The sequence below is a fragment of the Stegodyphus dumicola genome, chromosome 3 (genome assembly GCF_044657685.1).
Source record: "Stegodyphus dumicola isolate Sdum_Otavi_A_Nest chromosome 3, ASM4465768v1".
In the NCBI taxonomy this organism is placed as follows: domain Eukaryota; kingdom Metazoa; phylum Arthropoda; class Arachnida; order Araneae; family Eresidae; genus Stegodyphus; species Stegodyphus dumicola.
In genome coordinates this window covers 34,113,212-34,130,699 of record NC_140770.1, presented here as the reverse complement: position 1 = coordinate 34,130,699, position 17,488 = coordinate 34,113,212, and the positions used below count along the sequence as shown (strand labels likewise).

Sequence of the window (17,488 nt, the reverse complement as noted above, 5' to 3'; positions counted from 1 at the left end):
AACAAAGGCATTTTTCTAATTTAAAATAAAGTGTACCCAGAAGTTTGAGACAATATCCAGTTTAGGTACTCTACATGCTTTTTTCCTTTATAGGTTAATTTGTACATATACTTTCAAAATTAGTTTAATTTTTATATTATTCCTATTATGAGCTTTATTCTCATGCAAATTGTCAGTTGACATTAGACTGTATTTAATTTAGTTTTAAAAACAAATTTAAATAAATGCAGTTTGTGTGACCTTGTATTGCAACAGAATATTCTTAATTAATTAAAAAAAAAGAATTACTTTGCTTTCGTCATACATTCTTAGTTTAATGAAAATAATTTGATAAATAAGCATCTATCTCTACGTTAGATTTTTCATAATAATTTGATAGGTGTAACATGATGGTATGTGCAAAAATTATCTTTGACATACATACACACACGCATGTATACACATATATATGACATGCATACACACACGTATATATGTTTGTGCGCGTGTGTACAGTTTCTTAACTCATTTGGAAATTAAGCAGTTCTGCTTGGAAACTTAATTTATTCAACTAAAGCATATTTTTGCCTATTAAGTAGGCACACATCCGCCTCTTAGGAAGCATTGTGTTTTATTTTATGCTTCTATATTTTACTGTGCTATAAAGCGAGAAAAAATATACGGATTTAACCTCGGTGAAAAATGAATGGAAAAAGGAATTTAATAGAGAGAAAAGGGTAATTCTTCTGTTAACTACAAATAATTTTGATAGTTCTGATTTTCTCTGAAGGGTGTCCCCCGATAATATCGCGGCAAAAACATCGCGGACGAAAACGTTGCGGAGAAAACAACGCAAGGCGAAAACGTCGTGCTACAAAACATCCTGCGAGAAAACATCGCAGTTCTAAAACATCGTGGTACAAAATATCGTCGTCGAAAATAAAGCGGTTCAAAAACTTCGCAGTTTAAAAAAATCGCCGTCGAAAATATCGCGGTAAAAAATAAAGTATCGAGAAATCATCGCAAGACGATAACGTCGCAGACATACTTTTTTTTTTCCAGGGTTTAATAATTGTAAATGGATATGCCCATAATGATTTGTGAGGCGAGATGGAAAGAAAGATAATTTTTACTTTCATATCTTTTATTAACTAATAAATTTTTGCTGAAAAAGTAAGAAGGAAACTTAATATTTAAGAATAAACTGAAGCACAACAAGAAATAATTTTCACTGTAAGAATATTAGATTGACAAAAGTGAAGAAAATAATCTCATAATTAATTTAGCAATTTTTTATGAATAAGGTCAGGCAGTTACTTAACTTCCTTTTTCTATTCTTTTTTAGATTATACTTTTAATGAAAAATTACCAGTAAAAACTTTATAAAAAATTATTTGTTAATGACCTTTGTTAGTTAACTATGTCAGTTTAAAATTCTATTAAGTGCTATAAGTTGCCTTAATTTTCTATGCTTAAGTTTCCTTCTTACTTTTTCAGCAAAAATTTATTAGTTAATAAAAAATATGAAAGTAAGAATTATCCTTCTTTTCATCTTGCGCTCACAAATCATTATGGAAATATCCATTTACAATTATTAAAGCCTGAAAAAAGCATGTCTGCGATGTTATCGTCATGCGATGATTTGTAGATACTTTATTTTTTACCACGATATTTTCGACGACGATGTTTTTAAACTGCGAAGTTTTTGAACCGCTTTATTTTCGACCACGATATTTTGTATCACGATGTTTTAGAACTGCGGTGCTTTCTCTTTGCTATGTTTTCTCCCAAGATGTTTTTGCGTTGTTTTGTTTTCTCTGCGACGTTTTCGTCCGCGATGTTTTCGGCTGTAACCCTCCGAAGACAAAGTTTTCCAGAAATGAATAACTGAATCCTTACATATTTAAAACTAGGTCGCTTACCTTTACATAGCATTAAAATTTTAAAACAAACTCTTAAAACAGAAGGATGTAGAAGGAAAAAGGGGAAAGTTAATTTATTTTATTAGCATTTTTACTTCTTTGAACGAAGTAAAGGAAATATTGCAATCGCGAAAAATTTCGTGTTGCACATTTCAACCCAAATTTTTGCCGTTCTCGAATCCATTTTAACATTTTTTTTTTTTGGGGGGGGGGGGTACTTACGCGTAGAATAAAGGACTTTCCAAAAGTGATTTAAAGTGGATTCAAAAGAGACTTTTTCGTAACGTTTGGGGGCACATATGTATGTATTTCGAATGACTCGAAAACAGTTAGCGTAAAACGTTAAAATTTTATTTATGGGATTGCTATAACATCCATTTGCGCATCTTCTATTTTCTCGCAATCGGCAGTTCCAAACGTATATATATTAATCAGTCATTTCATTACTAGTATGGGTAAAACTTCTGATTTATACAGCTTCGATCTCTTTATTTTCGCAATCGTTGGTCGTAGTCATATACTTTCAATTGCAGGAGTGTTTTGAATGACGAAAACATTAATGTTCTGGTGATGTCAAATTTAAAAAAAAAAGCGACAGATAACGAAATTTAATGCATCTCCTGGTTTTTATACTTATATCTGGGAAAGTTTTATACTCGTTATGAAAAATAAAATTATAAACAGTTTTATTCCCGTACGACAAAAACTAACCGGGACATTTAATTTCAAAATTTACAGTTTCTGATGTTATTTTCAACTTGCCTTGAGGGATTGATGACTAAATAATTCGAGATAATAAGTTTGCATGAAGTGCAGCAAAAAATGTATATAATTTAATAAACCGTATAAGGAAGTCATTTGGTATCCACATCAGATATTTGATTAGAGGATATGATGTCAAGAATTTAAATAATCATGATAAAATTTCATATTAGCAGAAGTCAGATACATAGAATTTGCATAATTAACAAATATAGTGATTAACATTTTAGCGCAATATAGTTTTTATGAAATTAGATGTGATTTTTGAGATTAGAAATTTTTATGTAGTTTTCTTAACTTAAACGCCGTTATGCTAAGACATCTTTTATGAGATCGTTTATCGTTACACCTTTGTTCAAGTAAATCCTCATAAATCTGCTAATGAAATTACACTAGAATACCGCTATGATGGTGTCCCTAATAAAATCTGAACACGCTGTATATCTCTCTTATAAATGAATATATATCTGAAATATCTGTTTGTAAATTTGTACGAGGCTATTTTAAAACTTCTGACACAATTTTGTCTTTTTGACTGCAGATATTTTTTCAGGCAGAGTATTGACCTACAAGACATTGAAGGATCAACTCAAGAAGACAGTTCATGCAAACCAGATCAAATTTCTTCACAAATAGCTAAATTTCTCCCTCTTTTGGAAAGCAGCATATCTTTAGGTTTGTCTGTCTTTGTCTGATATAGTAACATAACTTTAGTTTATTTTTTAAATGACATTCATTTTCCTTTTTTGAAAGCTTTATTACTTGCCAAATAGTTGTTAATTTTTTGTTTAATGAAACTCAAAAATTAAATTTTCATTCTTGTTACTCATTCCATTCCTTTTATACACTCGTGATCAACAAATAAGCAACAGATGCTGAAAGAAAATGTACAAATGTAAAAAGGGAATTTAAGATATACAGTTTACATATAAGGTAGAGGTTGCATCGCCGAATGCAAATAGGCATCTAAAATTAGCATAAAACGTAATCCCGCAGTCCCACCACTACGCGTTAAAATGAGGCATGCCGGACCTATGCGTCAGTCCTCAAGCAGCGATAGTTCCATACAATCTGAGATAGCCAAAGCGGAAAGCATGACCCGAAGACGCCATTTGCACTATGAAATGCATTGGAGGGCATTGGATGTTGTTGCAAGACAATTCGTTGTAGCGAGAGAGCTTGATGTGCATCGTAGTGTCAATAATAGGCTGTGATATTGTTACCAAAGGGATCAAAACCCTGTAGAAGACGTGAGTCTGGACGCCGGAGGATTACCAAAAAACAAGACGATCGCTTTCTATTACTATGTGCAAGACGCCGTAGATCACTAACAGCTCGACTGCTAACGTCGCATCTCTCTGCTGCTGCAGGACGGCACATATCCCGCTAAACAGTGTAGACGACTACATGAAGGTGGAATGTGTGCTCGACGAGCTGTGGTTTGTGTTCCTTTATCCCCATCGCATGTCAAAGCGCAGTTGAATTGGGCCCATGAGCATCACAGTTGAATACCAGAGCAGTGGGACCATGTACTCTTTACGAACGAGTCTCAATTTAACTTCCAGAACAATTCCCGAAGGGCAATGATATGACGAGAGCCAGGGACACGCTATCGGACGCCAAGCATCATCTAAAAAGACTATTACAGAGGAGAAGGCTTACTTGTATCGGCTGGGATAGCAATGAACAGCCGGACCAACCTCTGTGGTACAGTGACTCCCGGTACTTCCGTCACAGCCGTCCAATATCGCGACGAAATTCTACACCGTCATCGCTGCAGTGCGTACCGACGCTATATTTATGAACGATAACGCCCGCCCACATACACTTCAAGTGGCACTGAGCTATCTGGAGAGCGAACCATTCCACATCTGCCTTGGCCTACTAGATCACGGGACTTAAATGCCACAGAGCATGTGTGGGAAATGTTCGGAAGACAGATAATAGGTCGCAGTGTACCACCAGGCACCCTCTACGAGCTCCGACATGCATTACTACAGGAATGGACGCTACTCTCACAACAAGCTATCAACGACACTATTTCCAGCTTGCCTTGCTGTTGTCAAGCATGTATGTCAGCTAGAGGATATCATACCCGTTATTAGCTTGATGTTTCTAGTGCACATTCTTCCGACCCATTTGGTATTTCGCGATGTGATGGTCGTGATACATGTGTTTTTGTATGTCTTTGCTTTATTGTTTGCTGTATGGTCTAGTAATGCCACACCAACCTCTTGGATCAAATTCACGCATATCCATTGAATAGTTTTGTTTTATGTCCTGATTTGCCTTTGTTGCTTATTTTTTAGGAGGAGTGTATTTTGCAAACGCATTTAAATAATCAAAATTCTAGTTCTCAATATTATAAATTTTAACATTAGTCTCTGTAGAATTTTACATAAAACCATACTGCATTATGAGCTCTATATGCGTACTTGCAGGAACATTATTTTGCCACTAAAGAGGAAGAGAGGTATTGATAAGAAAATTTCTTTTGAACATGTTAAAATTATTCGATGTTTAAAGAGGTTATCTATACCTGAACAGCTTCTAGTTGAATTATAACTTTCCAACTAATCAAGCTGTGACTCTATATGAATATTAGAGATTTCGGAAATAAAATATCATTATAAATGCAGTTCCCGAGAAATCATTGAAAAGCTCTGCTTCTGTCAAGTTCTTTAATTTACTTATTATGACATTAAGTACTGTAATTTGCATGATCATGGAAATGATTCTGTTTGATTCCACTCTTCTCCTTAATTTGACTTGCACTTTTGAAACTGAAATAAGGCAGGATTGCTTACCGTCACTAAAGCCTGGAATCCATTAATTACATTTTTTATAGCAAATAATATATCCAATCATCCTCATTATATATATACTTATAATTACATTTAATATAAGAAACATGTGGGGGTTATTTTAATTTCCTGATAGTTATTTTTATTTTTGAACATGCTTTCCTTTGCTTTCTTATGACCCACCTACTGTTCCGTACCAGAATGAGTTTCCAGGATCGCTTTTTAGGTGAATGAAGTAGAAACCAGTATGTAAGTTGAAGTCTCTGTCACTTCAGTAGAAGAGCATAGAAGTTCTTAGTAGAGTCTTCTTTCCACGTTGTTGCTTTAAGTCTAATCTTAAGATTTTTCCGCCGTACTGTTATGTGCCTGCTAGCATTCGTCTGTGTTCTTTAGTAAGGGCCAACTCTGTTAGTTATTGCTATGCAGCTTCTGCTAATTTTAGTTTAGTTAGCATTACATTAGTTTCGGTTAATCTTCGGATTATGGTAACTTGGCGATTTTTTGGTGAAAATTTGGCGACCAACCCTGCTACAGCAACCTGCTAGTTTTTTTTTTTTTTTTTTTTTTTTTTTACGCCATTTTGTTTTCACAAAGTAAAGGCATGTTTTTTTTTTCCTTTTTTTTTTTTTTTTCCCAACATTTTTTTTAACAATCTGCTAGCCAAATTACGCTTATGCTAGAACTTTTATGGAACAAAAGTGCTTAATCATGACGAAGATTAGGTGCGAAATTGGGAGAAAGTGCAGAATCGCCCCCTGCTTGCCCCGTTTTTTGAATTGCACATACACGGTATCCATGTACACGTCGACCTATTTCACTTAAAAAAAACATCTCAGAATTGCACAAAAATAGCATTGCGCACACTCTTTATCCATGTACACTGCTAAAGTCCTAGATAGTAACCTTTATCGCCGTACCAAAATGTCGCCAAACTACCTGTTACCATATTCCAAAGATTAGCCTTAGTTTCTTATTTTCTATCTGAAGTTAAAGCCCAAGTGAAGGCTTATTTTAAGACCGAGAAGGGGCCATCTGTTAACCTATTTTGAGTTGGAATAAAAGATGAATTTAACCCTTCTTTGAATTTGTTTTATAAGTAAGTGAACTCAGCGATAATTCGCGTTACAGTTCATAAGTATTCTAGCTTGCAAGGACCACAAATTTAGCTATAAAAATTTTTAACTGATTTGACTAGTTGTCCAGAAAGACCATTTGTACTAATGCTACTATGATGCACAAGTTTATGTGCCTTCTTATCCTTTTTGATAATATTTTCAGTATATTAGAAGTTGCCAGGTCGAAAGCCCAGTTACACCCGCAATATCGGAAAACAGAATAGTGCTTGGATAACTGTATCATATTCCATGTTGCAGTATGAAGCAATTTAACCCCATTTCATTTCTTTAAAACATCATCTATAAAGTCAGCAGTTACTGCATTACATGAAAGAAGAATGGATTTATAAATACTCGTTTCCTATTTCTTTACTATCCTTTTCATGTCACATTATATACCGTATCTATCACATATAAAAAAAATTTTACTAGTATATTTTTGTAATAATTAATATATAGTACAATCCTTTTTTGTCTTATCATAAAGAGGAATCTCTCGTATATGAAACTTAAACAAATAATGTATCTGCATTCTGTTGCCCGCAGTTAGAAAGCAAGATGAAGAAGCTGTGATTGTCCTCATTCATGAAATCCACAATATTTTAGAAATGGAAGGGTCGTTTGATGCTATGTTTGAGAACAGAACTTCTCTTCTAAAACTACTTTTTAGACTGCTAGATTCAAATTATCCTATTTTAAGCCTACATACAGCAAACTTGTTGTTAAAAGTAAGTACATGTCCTTTTTAAATTTGAAAATTAAAGATATGAAAAATTAGAGATTTGAAAATGAGTCTAATAATTTAAGAGTGAAAATTCATTGAGTAATGGTCATATTAAGTATAAATACACACAAAGTTTAAAAAGAAATAGAAAACATAGAGGAAATTATATTATAAATACAGCATGAAGGAAAGTAGTATATTATAAATACAGCAAATCTTGGTTTCATTTCTCTCATTAATGATGAAAATTACGTATGAGAATTCAAATTCTATTGTAATGTACAGTGGATGGACAAAAATATGGAAACACCTTGTGAAATGCATGTTTGAAAGGAAAGATTGATTTTAATGAAATATGTAGGTGGCTCTGGCGTTTTTGACTACTGACGCCACCTATACAACTTCGTAAATGTGCTAAACAGTTCAGTTGTTGTCGGAGTACTGTTATGTGAGGTTGTCATTGCATTATGTCAGAGTTAACAGACTTCGAACGTGGGCAAATTGTTGGAGCACGTATGGTAGGTGCTTCCGTAAGCAAGGTAGCCGAGGTGTTTAGTGTTTCAAGAGGTACTGTATCGAAGATTTATTCCGCATATTTGAAAAGCGGAAAAACATCATCTGCTAAATCACAGCGCGGACGAAAGTGTGTCCTGAGTGATTGTGACAGACGATCATTAAGGGCAATTGTGACGAAAAATAAGAAGATCACAGCTGCAAAAGTTACTGCTGAAATGAATGTTGTGTTACCGAACCCTGTGAGTACCAAAACAATTAGAAGGGAGCTTCATAAACAGGGAATTGCTGGCCGTGCTGCAATTGAGAAGCCACTCATCAGTGATGCTAATGCCCGTAACAGGAAAAGGTGGTGTTTAAGTCATAAAGCCTGGACTATAGAGCAGTGGAAGCGAGTAATATGGTCTGACGAGTCTTCTTTCACATTGTTTCCCACTTCTGGCCGAGTTTACGTCTGGAGAACACCATCTCAAGCCTGTAATACAGACTGCTTGTTGCCAAGAGTGAAACATGGCGGGGGTTCTGTTATGGTTTGGGCAGCCATATCGTGGTTCTCTGCTAGCCCCATGATAACTGTGTCAGGGCACACGACTGCCAAGACTTATGTGAACATTTTGGCCGATCGAGTTCATCCCATGGTACAAACTTTGTTCCCCGATGGTGATGGTGTCTTCCAAGACGACAAAGCCCCTGTTCACACAGCTCACATTGTCCAGGACTGGTTTTCTGAGCACGAGGCTGAGTTGTCCCATCTCCCCTAGCCACCACAGTCACCAGACCTGAATATTATCGAACCTTTGTGGTCTACATTGGAACGGAAAGTGCGTTCTCGTTATCCACCGCCAACATCGTTATCTGAACTTGCCACCGTTTTGCAGGAAGAATGGTATAATATTCCCTTGGCAAACATCCATTCCGAGAGGACTGCAAGCTGTTTTGGATGCCAACGGGTTTCCTACACCATATTAAGCAAAGAAACATGTTTTTTAAAGGTGTTTCCATATTTTTGTCCAACCCCTGTATGTAAATTTGATAGATGTTAAAAATTAATCTAACTAAATAAAATAATAATAATACAAAAAATCTGAAAGGTTTAAGATTTTAAATTACGTCCAAATGGGCGTTTTTTTTAAACATTTTTCTGTGTTACATTTATTTATTAAATATCACGTTCTTCGCACTTAAACCATAAAATTCAGTTCAATAGCAATATCGCAAAATAGTTTTAAAATGAAGTATATCTTTAGAATTTCCGATACAGAGACTCTCTCGCTGGAGATAAAAATGTTTTTTCTGAACAACGTTGCCATTGCTCGCATGGAAATTCTTGAGTTTGTTAATCAAAAATTCGTTAAAGTTTCACAAAAAATGAAATTGATAATAAAACAAATTCCAAATTTTCAAATTTGGTCTTCCACATGCCCATATTCGTAGGAGGATTACGTCCTTCAAAATTCGATGGCTCTATGTACCGTTGTTTTATCACAATACGAGAAATATACCTACATATTAATGCATATTTTTCATTATTTAATTTCTTCAAATATAATGCAGGACTCTAACATTGGGTGGCAACAGTTTGAAAAGTGAAACGGACATTTATAGTCAACCAACGCAAAATCGCAAAACGAAAACAATATTCCTTCAGGGACACCCTTTGGACTAATAATCAATTCAAAATTTATTTTAAATTTAACGGACATAAGCTCTGAAACCACACATTTGTGAAAGTACGATATTTCTGTAACAACAGTTGTTAATGATTATGTTTATATTTAAAATTTTTAAACTAATTTGAACGAACTAAATTAAAAAACATTAATTATTTTTAATTCAATTTCGTAATGGTCTAATCAACTCTGTCTTATTCTGTCGAAGTTTGGAAACAAATATTGTTTATCTAATTTTTTGTTTACTTTATGTATGTTACTCTCTCGCTGCATGTTAAGTATTTGTTATTTTCTGAGAGAAATACGCAATAGCTTAATATGAAGAATATTTTATTCTCAGATGAAGCTGAAAGATAAGAATTTGACAACGGTTCTAAGATTCATTTTAAAATTGACCAAAGATTTTGAAATAGATTTAGAACACTTTCACCTAATTGGTAAGTAAAGGCATTAGACCTCATTATTTTGTAATGAAATTCAAATATATTTCATTTAATTGTGAAATTATCAGTGCAATTTATATTTTAAATATTTTTCCAGTACCATTTTATTTTGCTATAAATAAAATGATACTGGTATGATCTTCCATTGAGTTTTGTAGTGCTTACTAATTTAGATTTTAATTACACATTTATGAGTATTTAGATTTATGTAATGGCTAAATCTTTTATCTTGTTTTTGGTGGTATACTAGCGCTTAATGTGGAATTGTGGATATTACTGGACATTCCAAAACTGCCAGCATCATCAAATTCTGTATACATAACATAATATGCAAACACTGTGACAAAATTTAATTGGCAGCCTACACATGCAGTAAGATTCTGCTAATTATTAAACTGCCACTTATATACTACATGCACTACGTTATTATAGTAAAATATACTGTGGTCTGTATTTATATATATTGTAGAGTTCCTCACTTCGGAATTCTAAGTTAATGTTGGAAGTGAAGAACTGATAAGCGAATAATCGCTTGTGTTCAGTGACAAGAAACAACAAGATAGAAGAGTAACTAACCCTTTATTATTCCAATAAGATTTAACAAAACTCCGCCTGGGAGTGTACAAGCAAAGCCCGCACTTGGGCTTGAACTTAAAAGACTAAGAATTAAACTAAAGCTAAGATTAACTAAAGAAGTATAGCCGAAGCTATCAAGGTTCAAATCGAGTTGGCCCCTTAACTTATTTGACTACGAAGCTTAGCAAGGGCCTGAGTACGGCCGAGCGTAATAACAGCTTTGAGAGAGAGTGGCCAAAAAGGCACACGCGCGTAAATCCGTAAATCAGAAACTCTGATTCTCTCTGACTACGTAAGTAACTTCGTAGTTTAAATACCGCTCCTCCTCATTAAATATTCAGCAAGATTCCAAAAGTACGTTTTGGCCGGAAGTAGTAAGATGAAGTTAAGAATTTGACAGGAAAGGAACTTTAACTTAAAATTTAACTGTTAATAAAATTAACATAATCCTTACAATATATTTATTTACAGTGTACTTTGTTCCGGTGTTAATTTGGTATTTCTGGTTACTTAACTAAGAATAATTTTTATTCACTCTTGAAGCTTCTACCATACTTTTTCTATTTCTTTAGAAAATCTGTAAAAATCAGTGCATTTAGTATTTTCCAGTTTTGAAAATTTTGCACTGCTTTGGGGAATGTTCTTTCATCGGACTTCTTTTTATACGATTGTCCCAACTACAGAGGCAATTCTTTTATTTATTGGTATGCAAGGCGCCGTACTTTTGAAAGAGTCTAGGCAGGCGTAATTAAAAAAAAAAAAAAAAAAAAAAAAAAAAAAAATTGATAATGTTAAAATTTAAAAATAAATTATATTAAAATTATTTTTTTTATTATGAATTATTTGGACGTTGTTAACTTTTCAGTTATAGTTGAAAATTACTCATTTTTAAATTAATGTTTCTTAATTTTTTATTGCTATTTATTTGATAGAATACTTTTTATAATGCACAAAATGCTTATAATAATTTAAAAATAGAATAGCTAATTTAGCGTAAAAAAATTATCAAGCAATTCTATCTCTTATTTCTGGAATATTTTTCTAATTTGTTTTTAATATTCTGAACATTATTGCAACAAAAGCGCTTTTTCCTTTTTATTTGTTTCTTGAAATTTCAATTCTAAAGTTCGTAGAGATATTAGGTATTTTTTTGAAGTAGGAAAGATGAAAAATAAGCTATGCCGTCGCCGGGACTCGAACCACGGACCTCACGAATTCGCGTCGAGCATGCTGACCACTACACCACAAAAGCATGCTAAGAAGGCGGAGAACTACCTTATAAGCTTAATTTCTTGAGGTTTGAATGCGAGTTAGGGTATATTCTAGACTCTGAGAATGGGGTGTAAAAAATTGTTATTTATATTTTTAAATATTTTTTAGAGATGTTTATTTAATTCTCTTTAATAGTAGAAAAGGAAAAAACGCATTTTCAGATATCCTTAATTATTCGAGTAATTACCCCCTGATGAGTCTATGTCAAACATAAGATTATGAATAAGTAAAATACAGTTTGTCGTAAAATGTTATGGAAAGATTCGTAATTGTTTTCATAATAATTAATTAAATTGTTTTTTAAAAAATTCATGTTTGCTAAATTTTAATTTCTATTTAATAAAATAGAATTAATAAATCATTAATTATTAAATAATATTGCAATTAAATATTGAAATTAAATTATAATTATATCGTAATTTATTGTAATTATATTGTAATTAATTAAATTATAATTGTATTGTGATTAATTAAATTATAATTATATTGTGATTAATTAAATTAAAAGTATACTGGAATTAATTGTATTAAATTATATTGTAATTTATTCTAAATTATATTGTAATTTAATACTGAAATAAATTTAATGTTGGAATTAAATTATATTGTAAATATTTTTTTTTTTTTTACTGGTAACGAAAATCCTTTACACAGGAAGATTACATTTTACCGAATTATATATATACTTAGTTTTACATTAATGTCTGACATTTAGATTGTTTAAATTTTGTTCTTATTGAACACTTCAATATGCCAAACACCTATACATCTGAATCATGTTATTCTTGCTTTATCTTTATCTTGTAAAGTATCTTGTATCTTGTTTTTTACCTTTCTTTAACTTGTTTCTTTATCTTGCATGGGAAGTTATACTATATTTTGATTTATACAGTGTAAATCTTGCAGGCTTTTATAATTATTCCCATTCATTAAAAAGAACTGAATATCTTTTTTGTGTAATTATTGAGTAAACGTTCATCGTTTTATCCATGTCTGATTTATAGAGGCCTGTTCATAAGAATTTGTATTTGTTTCAGAAACGTTAATTAAATTGATGCAGACCATTTCTGTGATGGCATGCCCAGAAGCTGTTTTACATGCCACAATGATTATAAAAAGTCTGATTTGCTCAGACACAATTAGCAAACAAATTGTAAAAGAATTCATAGCGATTTTATTTCATCATTTGGAAGATTCAAATTTAATGGTATGAATTATTATTATATTATTGTAGTTTGTAGAGATTTTATTTTATTTTTATAATAACTATTTTTATTTTAAGACAAACTTTTCTTTGTATTCTTATTTTCCCACTTATGTTTTCCTACCAGAACGAGTTTTCAGTATTACGCTTTATGCAAACAAGGTAGAAAACAGTATTTAAGTTGAGGTCAGAGTTACTTCAGTAAGAGACGTATTCTGTCTTTCGTTCCCGTTGGCGTAATGGCAAACCGCACATTGAGTTGATTAATGTTAACGAATTTCACTTACTGCGCATGCTCAGTAGTGTACCGTTGGCCTGGGAGGAAATACTGGCGACCAAATGGTGGTATAAGCAACCCTACACAAACTCGAGTTTCACTTACTGCGCATGCTCAGTAGTGTACCGTTGGCGTGGGACGTAATACTGGCGACTAAAGGGGAGGGTATAAGCAACCCTCCACAACTCTGTTTGTCATGTAAGTCTTATCGACTGTTTACAATTGCAATACTACCAAAATTTGTTTGTGCTTAATGCATTTGCTTCTGTTTCATTTCATTTTTCTTTTGTTCATAAACGTTATATTTAATATTAGTTATTTATAATAATTTCCTTGCCTTTAATTCAGCAATTTAAACTGGATTTATTATTTAGTTTGTTAAGGTGGATGACAAATGGAACTTATGATAAATAAGCAATTGCTTTTATTATTCACAAGTATAATCAATAAAGATTCAGCTAATGTATCTTGTAATGATTACAAAAAAGCAAATGTTTTGTAATCATTCTTAAACAAAAATTTGCGTAGTTTACAATCGATATTAATACTCTAAATAATGAAACAACTTACAACTTAACAAGTTTTAAAACCTCGAACTGTTTACAACTAGATAACAGAATATCAATCATACGCTGTATTTGTCTACTTTTAAGACTGTACCAAAGTCGTAATTGTGCCAAATTCTCTTCTGGGCATGCGCAGTATGCGAAATTCGTTAACATTGATCAACTGAATGTGCAGTTTGCCATTACGCGTCCCGCTGTTGTTGTCGTGTGTATGATAAAGCTTATTCAAGTAATGCTATGGGCGAAGATGACAGCTCTGGTAATATGCAAAATGACAAGATTCCAATTTTTAGCAATTCAGCAAGGATGGTAGGATAATAAAAAATGTATGCAGTTGTCAGTTCTGGGTCTGGACAGTTATATTTTCTGCAAGTTTTCTTACCCTCTTTGTCAGTTTTCCGTCCTCTGTCCTCTGGCCAGTTAGTTCTAAGTCTGACAATGATTTTTGTTATAAGTCGATTTCCATTGATATTATGGAGCTGGTGCCTTATTGGAACTGAAAGTTCTTTCAATCCGTATTTGGCCTTGGCATTTGTGCTCGAAAGGGTGACATTTACATTATTGTTATTGTTGAGATTTCGAACCTCATTTCATTCATTTCTATGATGAGGCCATGTTGTTGCTATTAGTTGAAATTTGCTATTCTACGGCCGTACTTATTATGTGCTTGTTAGCTTATGCTGGTGATTCTGAGTTAAAGGCCAACTACGCGAGACTGATTCTGTGCACCTTCAGCAAATTAATTTTATTGTTGTAAATCTGTTACTATGTATGTTAGGTCTATGAGATGCTATGGTATGTCCCTACGCTATGTCCACCTTTCGTGTAGTTAAGTTACTTTGTGTATTTAATGCTATAAATATGTTATGTCCTTATGCTATGCTATGTCATACCATGTCATATCATATCGTCATGTTATGTTTGTGCTACGCTATGATATGTCGCCATGCAATGTGCACCTGTCATGTAGGTCATGACTGTGAATTGTATGTTGTAAATATTTAACCTCAATATGTTATGTTGCTCTGCTATGTCCATATGCTATGCTATGTTGCAATACTATGCTATGTTATGTACTATGCTCTTATCTATGCTTAACTACGTTATGTCGCTATACTATGCCCACTTGTCGTGTAGATTACATTACGTTGTGTATTTAATGTTGTAAATATGTTATGTCGCTATGCAATGACTATATCCTATACTATATCATGTCGAAATGCTATGCCATGTCATATCTATGCTGAGCTATGTTATGTCGCCATTCAATGTCCACCTATCGTGTAGGTAATGTTACGTATGTTGTGAACATGTTATGTAACATGTATGTTTTACATATTTCTTTTCTTAATCAGCTAATAGAGAGTGCATTTTTTTAATTAATTAAATTTTTAAATTAATTAAGTTATTGATTTTGATTAGTCTTTTTATGTTTGTGAATCTTGTACAATGTTAAAAATTAAAATCGATCAGTCATATAAAAAATGGAATTCATTTAAAACAGATCTCGATACCATATATTAGGAGGACTGACTATTTAGATATTTAGGAATTCTTTTTTATCTTCAGGTTGTTCATATATATATGCACACATTCTTTGTTACTTTTATTTCTTTGCATTTCAAAGCACTATTTAATGGTGAATTTATTTCTTTAATTTAATAACTTGTAATTTAAAAGTATATATTGCTACGTTCAACGGGTTCGTGGATTTGGAGTGATTGATGACAACACTTGATGAAGAATCAAAACACAATTTATTCGTCAGTATTACACAGAAGAGTTCCAAAGACACGTTTACAGCCGTCAAAAAAACTACGATAAACACGCTGAAACAATTAGCAACTCACACAGCCTTCAGGCTATCAGGCTATAACGGTGAAGACAGCTTCACAGCAAAGCAGTAAAGTGCAGCTTCCGACTCAGTCGATCGCTCTGAACTCAAGAACACTACTACGGCACTCAACATACTACTGATACTCTCTCAAGCTACACTGCTACTCCTCGTACAGGAAGGGTTTATATAACTTTTGACCTGGCTTCAAGAACATTCTAGGGAAAACCGGTAAAAATTTGATCTAGAATGTTCTCGTTCCGTCTGTGGCACATCGTCAATTTTGTCGCCAAATGGGCGATTTCGAGCCAAATCTAGCAACCTTGCCTTTCGCTTTGCAGGGAAGGGAAACTATCTTACCGATCTGTTGTTTGACTTCTGAATTAGTATCTTACCGAAGCTGGGCATTTCGTAACAATATTATACTGAATAATTTGGCAACATGTATTGTTAATTTTCGTTCGATGATAAATATGCAACTATAATATTTTTTCTTTTTTCCTTTCTCTGTTAGTTAATCTTGCGAATTATGAAATGGAGCATGCAAAAATTTTTTCGAAGGTTATTATTTCGATACAAAAGTATATATTTGATAAGCTATGAATGACTCTTACCAAAAACTATAAGTAGTAGTTTGAAAAATCAACAGATAGAATTCTATATAAAAAAAGAGTAATGAAGGAGCTATATATCTCTTGCAACTAAATGTCGCTTGCAAATAAATTGATTATAAAAAAAATTCTAAAGGAGACTGATGACGGTGAAACTGGAAACTACATTGGTGTGCAAAAATTAAGGACGAGACGGTTTTTTTCAATATAACTTTGTACAAAAGCTTTCCAAATCAACACATTTAATTCCGTAAGATCCCCAATACGTAAGGACATGAGTAATGTAAGCAACACTTACTAAAAGAGAAATCAGAGGGATAAAAAGAAGCTTTATTGAAAAAGTAGCATGGAGCGCAATGCGACTGAAGGCCGAAACATCCCTGTGATGGGTGTCCAGCAAGAAACATCGGTCTTTAATAGGGAATATGATCTCCCCTGACTGCTAGGCAGGTTTCACAGCGTCTGCCCATGCTGAGAATGAGGGTGTCAATGAGATGGTGAGGCATTGCTGCCCATTCGTCTTGCAGCGCCAATCGAAGCTCCGGAATCGTTACTGGTGGTAAGGTACGAGCTGCCAAACGTCTGCCTAGAAAATCCCATACAGGCTCGATGGGATTGAGATCCGGAGATCGTGCCGGCCAATCCATACGTTCAATATCCTCACTCTCTAAGAGCTGTTCGGCAGCTACTGTGCGATGACATGGTGCATTGTCGTCCATGAAAAGGAACTGCGGACCCATAGTGCCTCTAAAAAGACGCACATATGGAAGAAGAATCTCGTTACAATAACGGGTCCCGTTGAATGAACCTGCGTCGAAAATGTGAAGGTCTGTACGACTACCAAGCATGATACCTCTTCAAACGAGAACACCGCCACCTCCATACCTGTCCCTTTCAATGATGTTCGAGGGATGATTGCGGCTTCCCCGCTCTCTCCAGATGAGTATGCGATGAGAATCGCTACTCAGACTGAATCTGCTCTCATCTGTAAAGAGTACTCGTCCCCATTCATTGTCTCTCCAATTCCGGTGTTCCCGGCACCACAGAGAACGCCTTCTCCGATGGGCAGGCGTTAGAGGTACACACCGTACGGGGCGTCGTGCAAACAGACCACCACCGTGCAGTCTTCTGGCCACGGTAAAACGGGATATCGGTCGTCCAGTCGCCTGTGTCGTGTGTCTAGCGATTTCTCTCGCTGTCTGCCGCCTGTTTCTTC

General features: G+C 33.9%; 1 protein-coding gene across 2 annotated transcripts in view; it reads left to right on the top strand.

Annotated features, from left to right (window-relative positions):
• Positions 1 to 17,488, top strand: part of LOC118186396 (armadillo repeat-containing protein 2) — a 93,453-nt gene that overhangs the window by 26,608 nt on the left and 49,357 nt on the right. Inside the window, exons 6-9 of one of the 2 annotated variants that reach the window (XM_085812748.1) lie at positions 3,217 to 3,338; positions 7,129 to 7,310; positions 9,830 to 9,926; positions 12,818 to 12,987. In XM_085812748.1, coding sequence (XP_085668874.1) covers positions 3,217 to 3,338; positions 7,129 to 7,310; positions 9,830 to 9,926; positions 12,818 to 12,987 — 571 coding nt within the window. Of the gene's footprint in view, positions 1 to 3,204; positions 3,339 to 7,128; positions 7,311 to 9,829; positions 9,927 to 12,817; positions 12,988 to 17,488 lie in introns of both variants that reach the window. The other variant, XM_085812747.1, reaches the window with a different exon arrangement.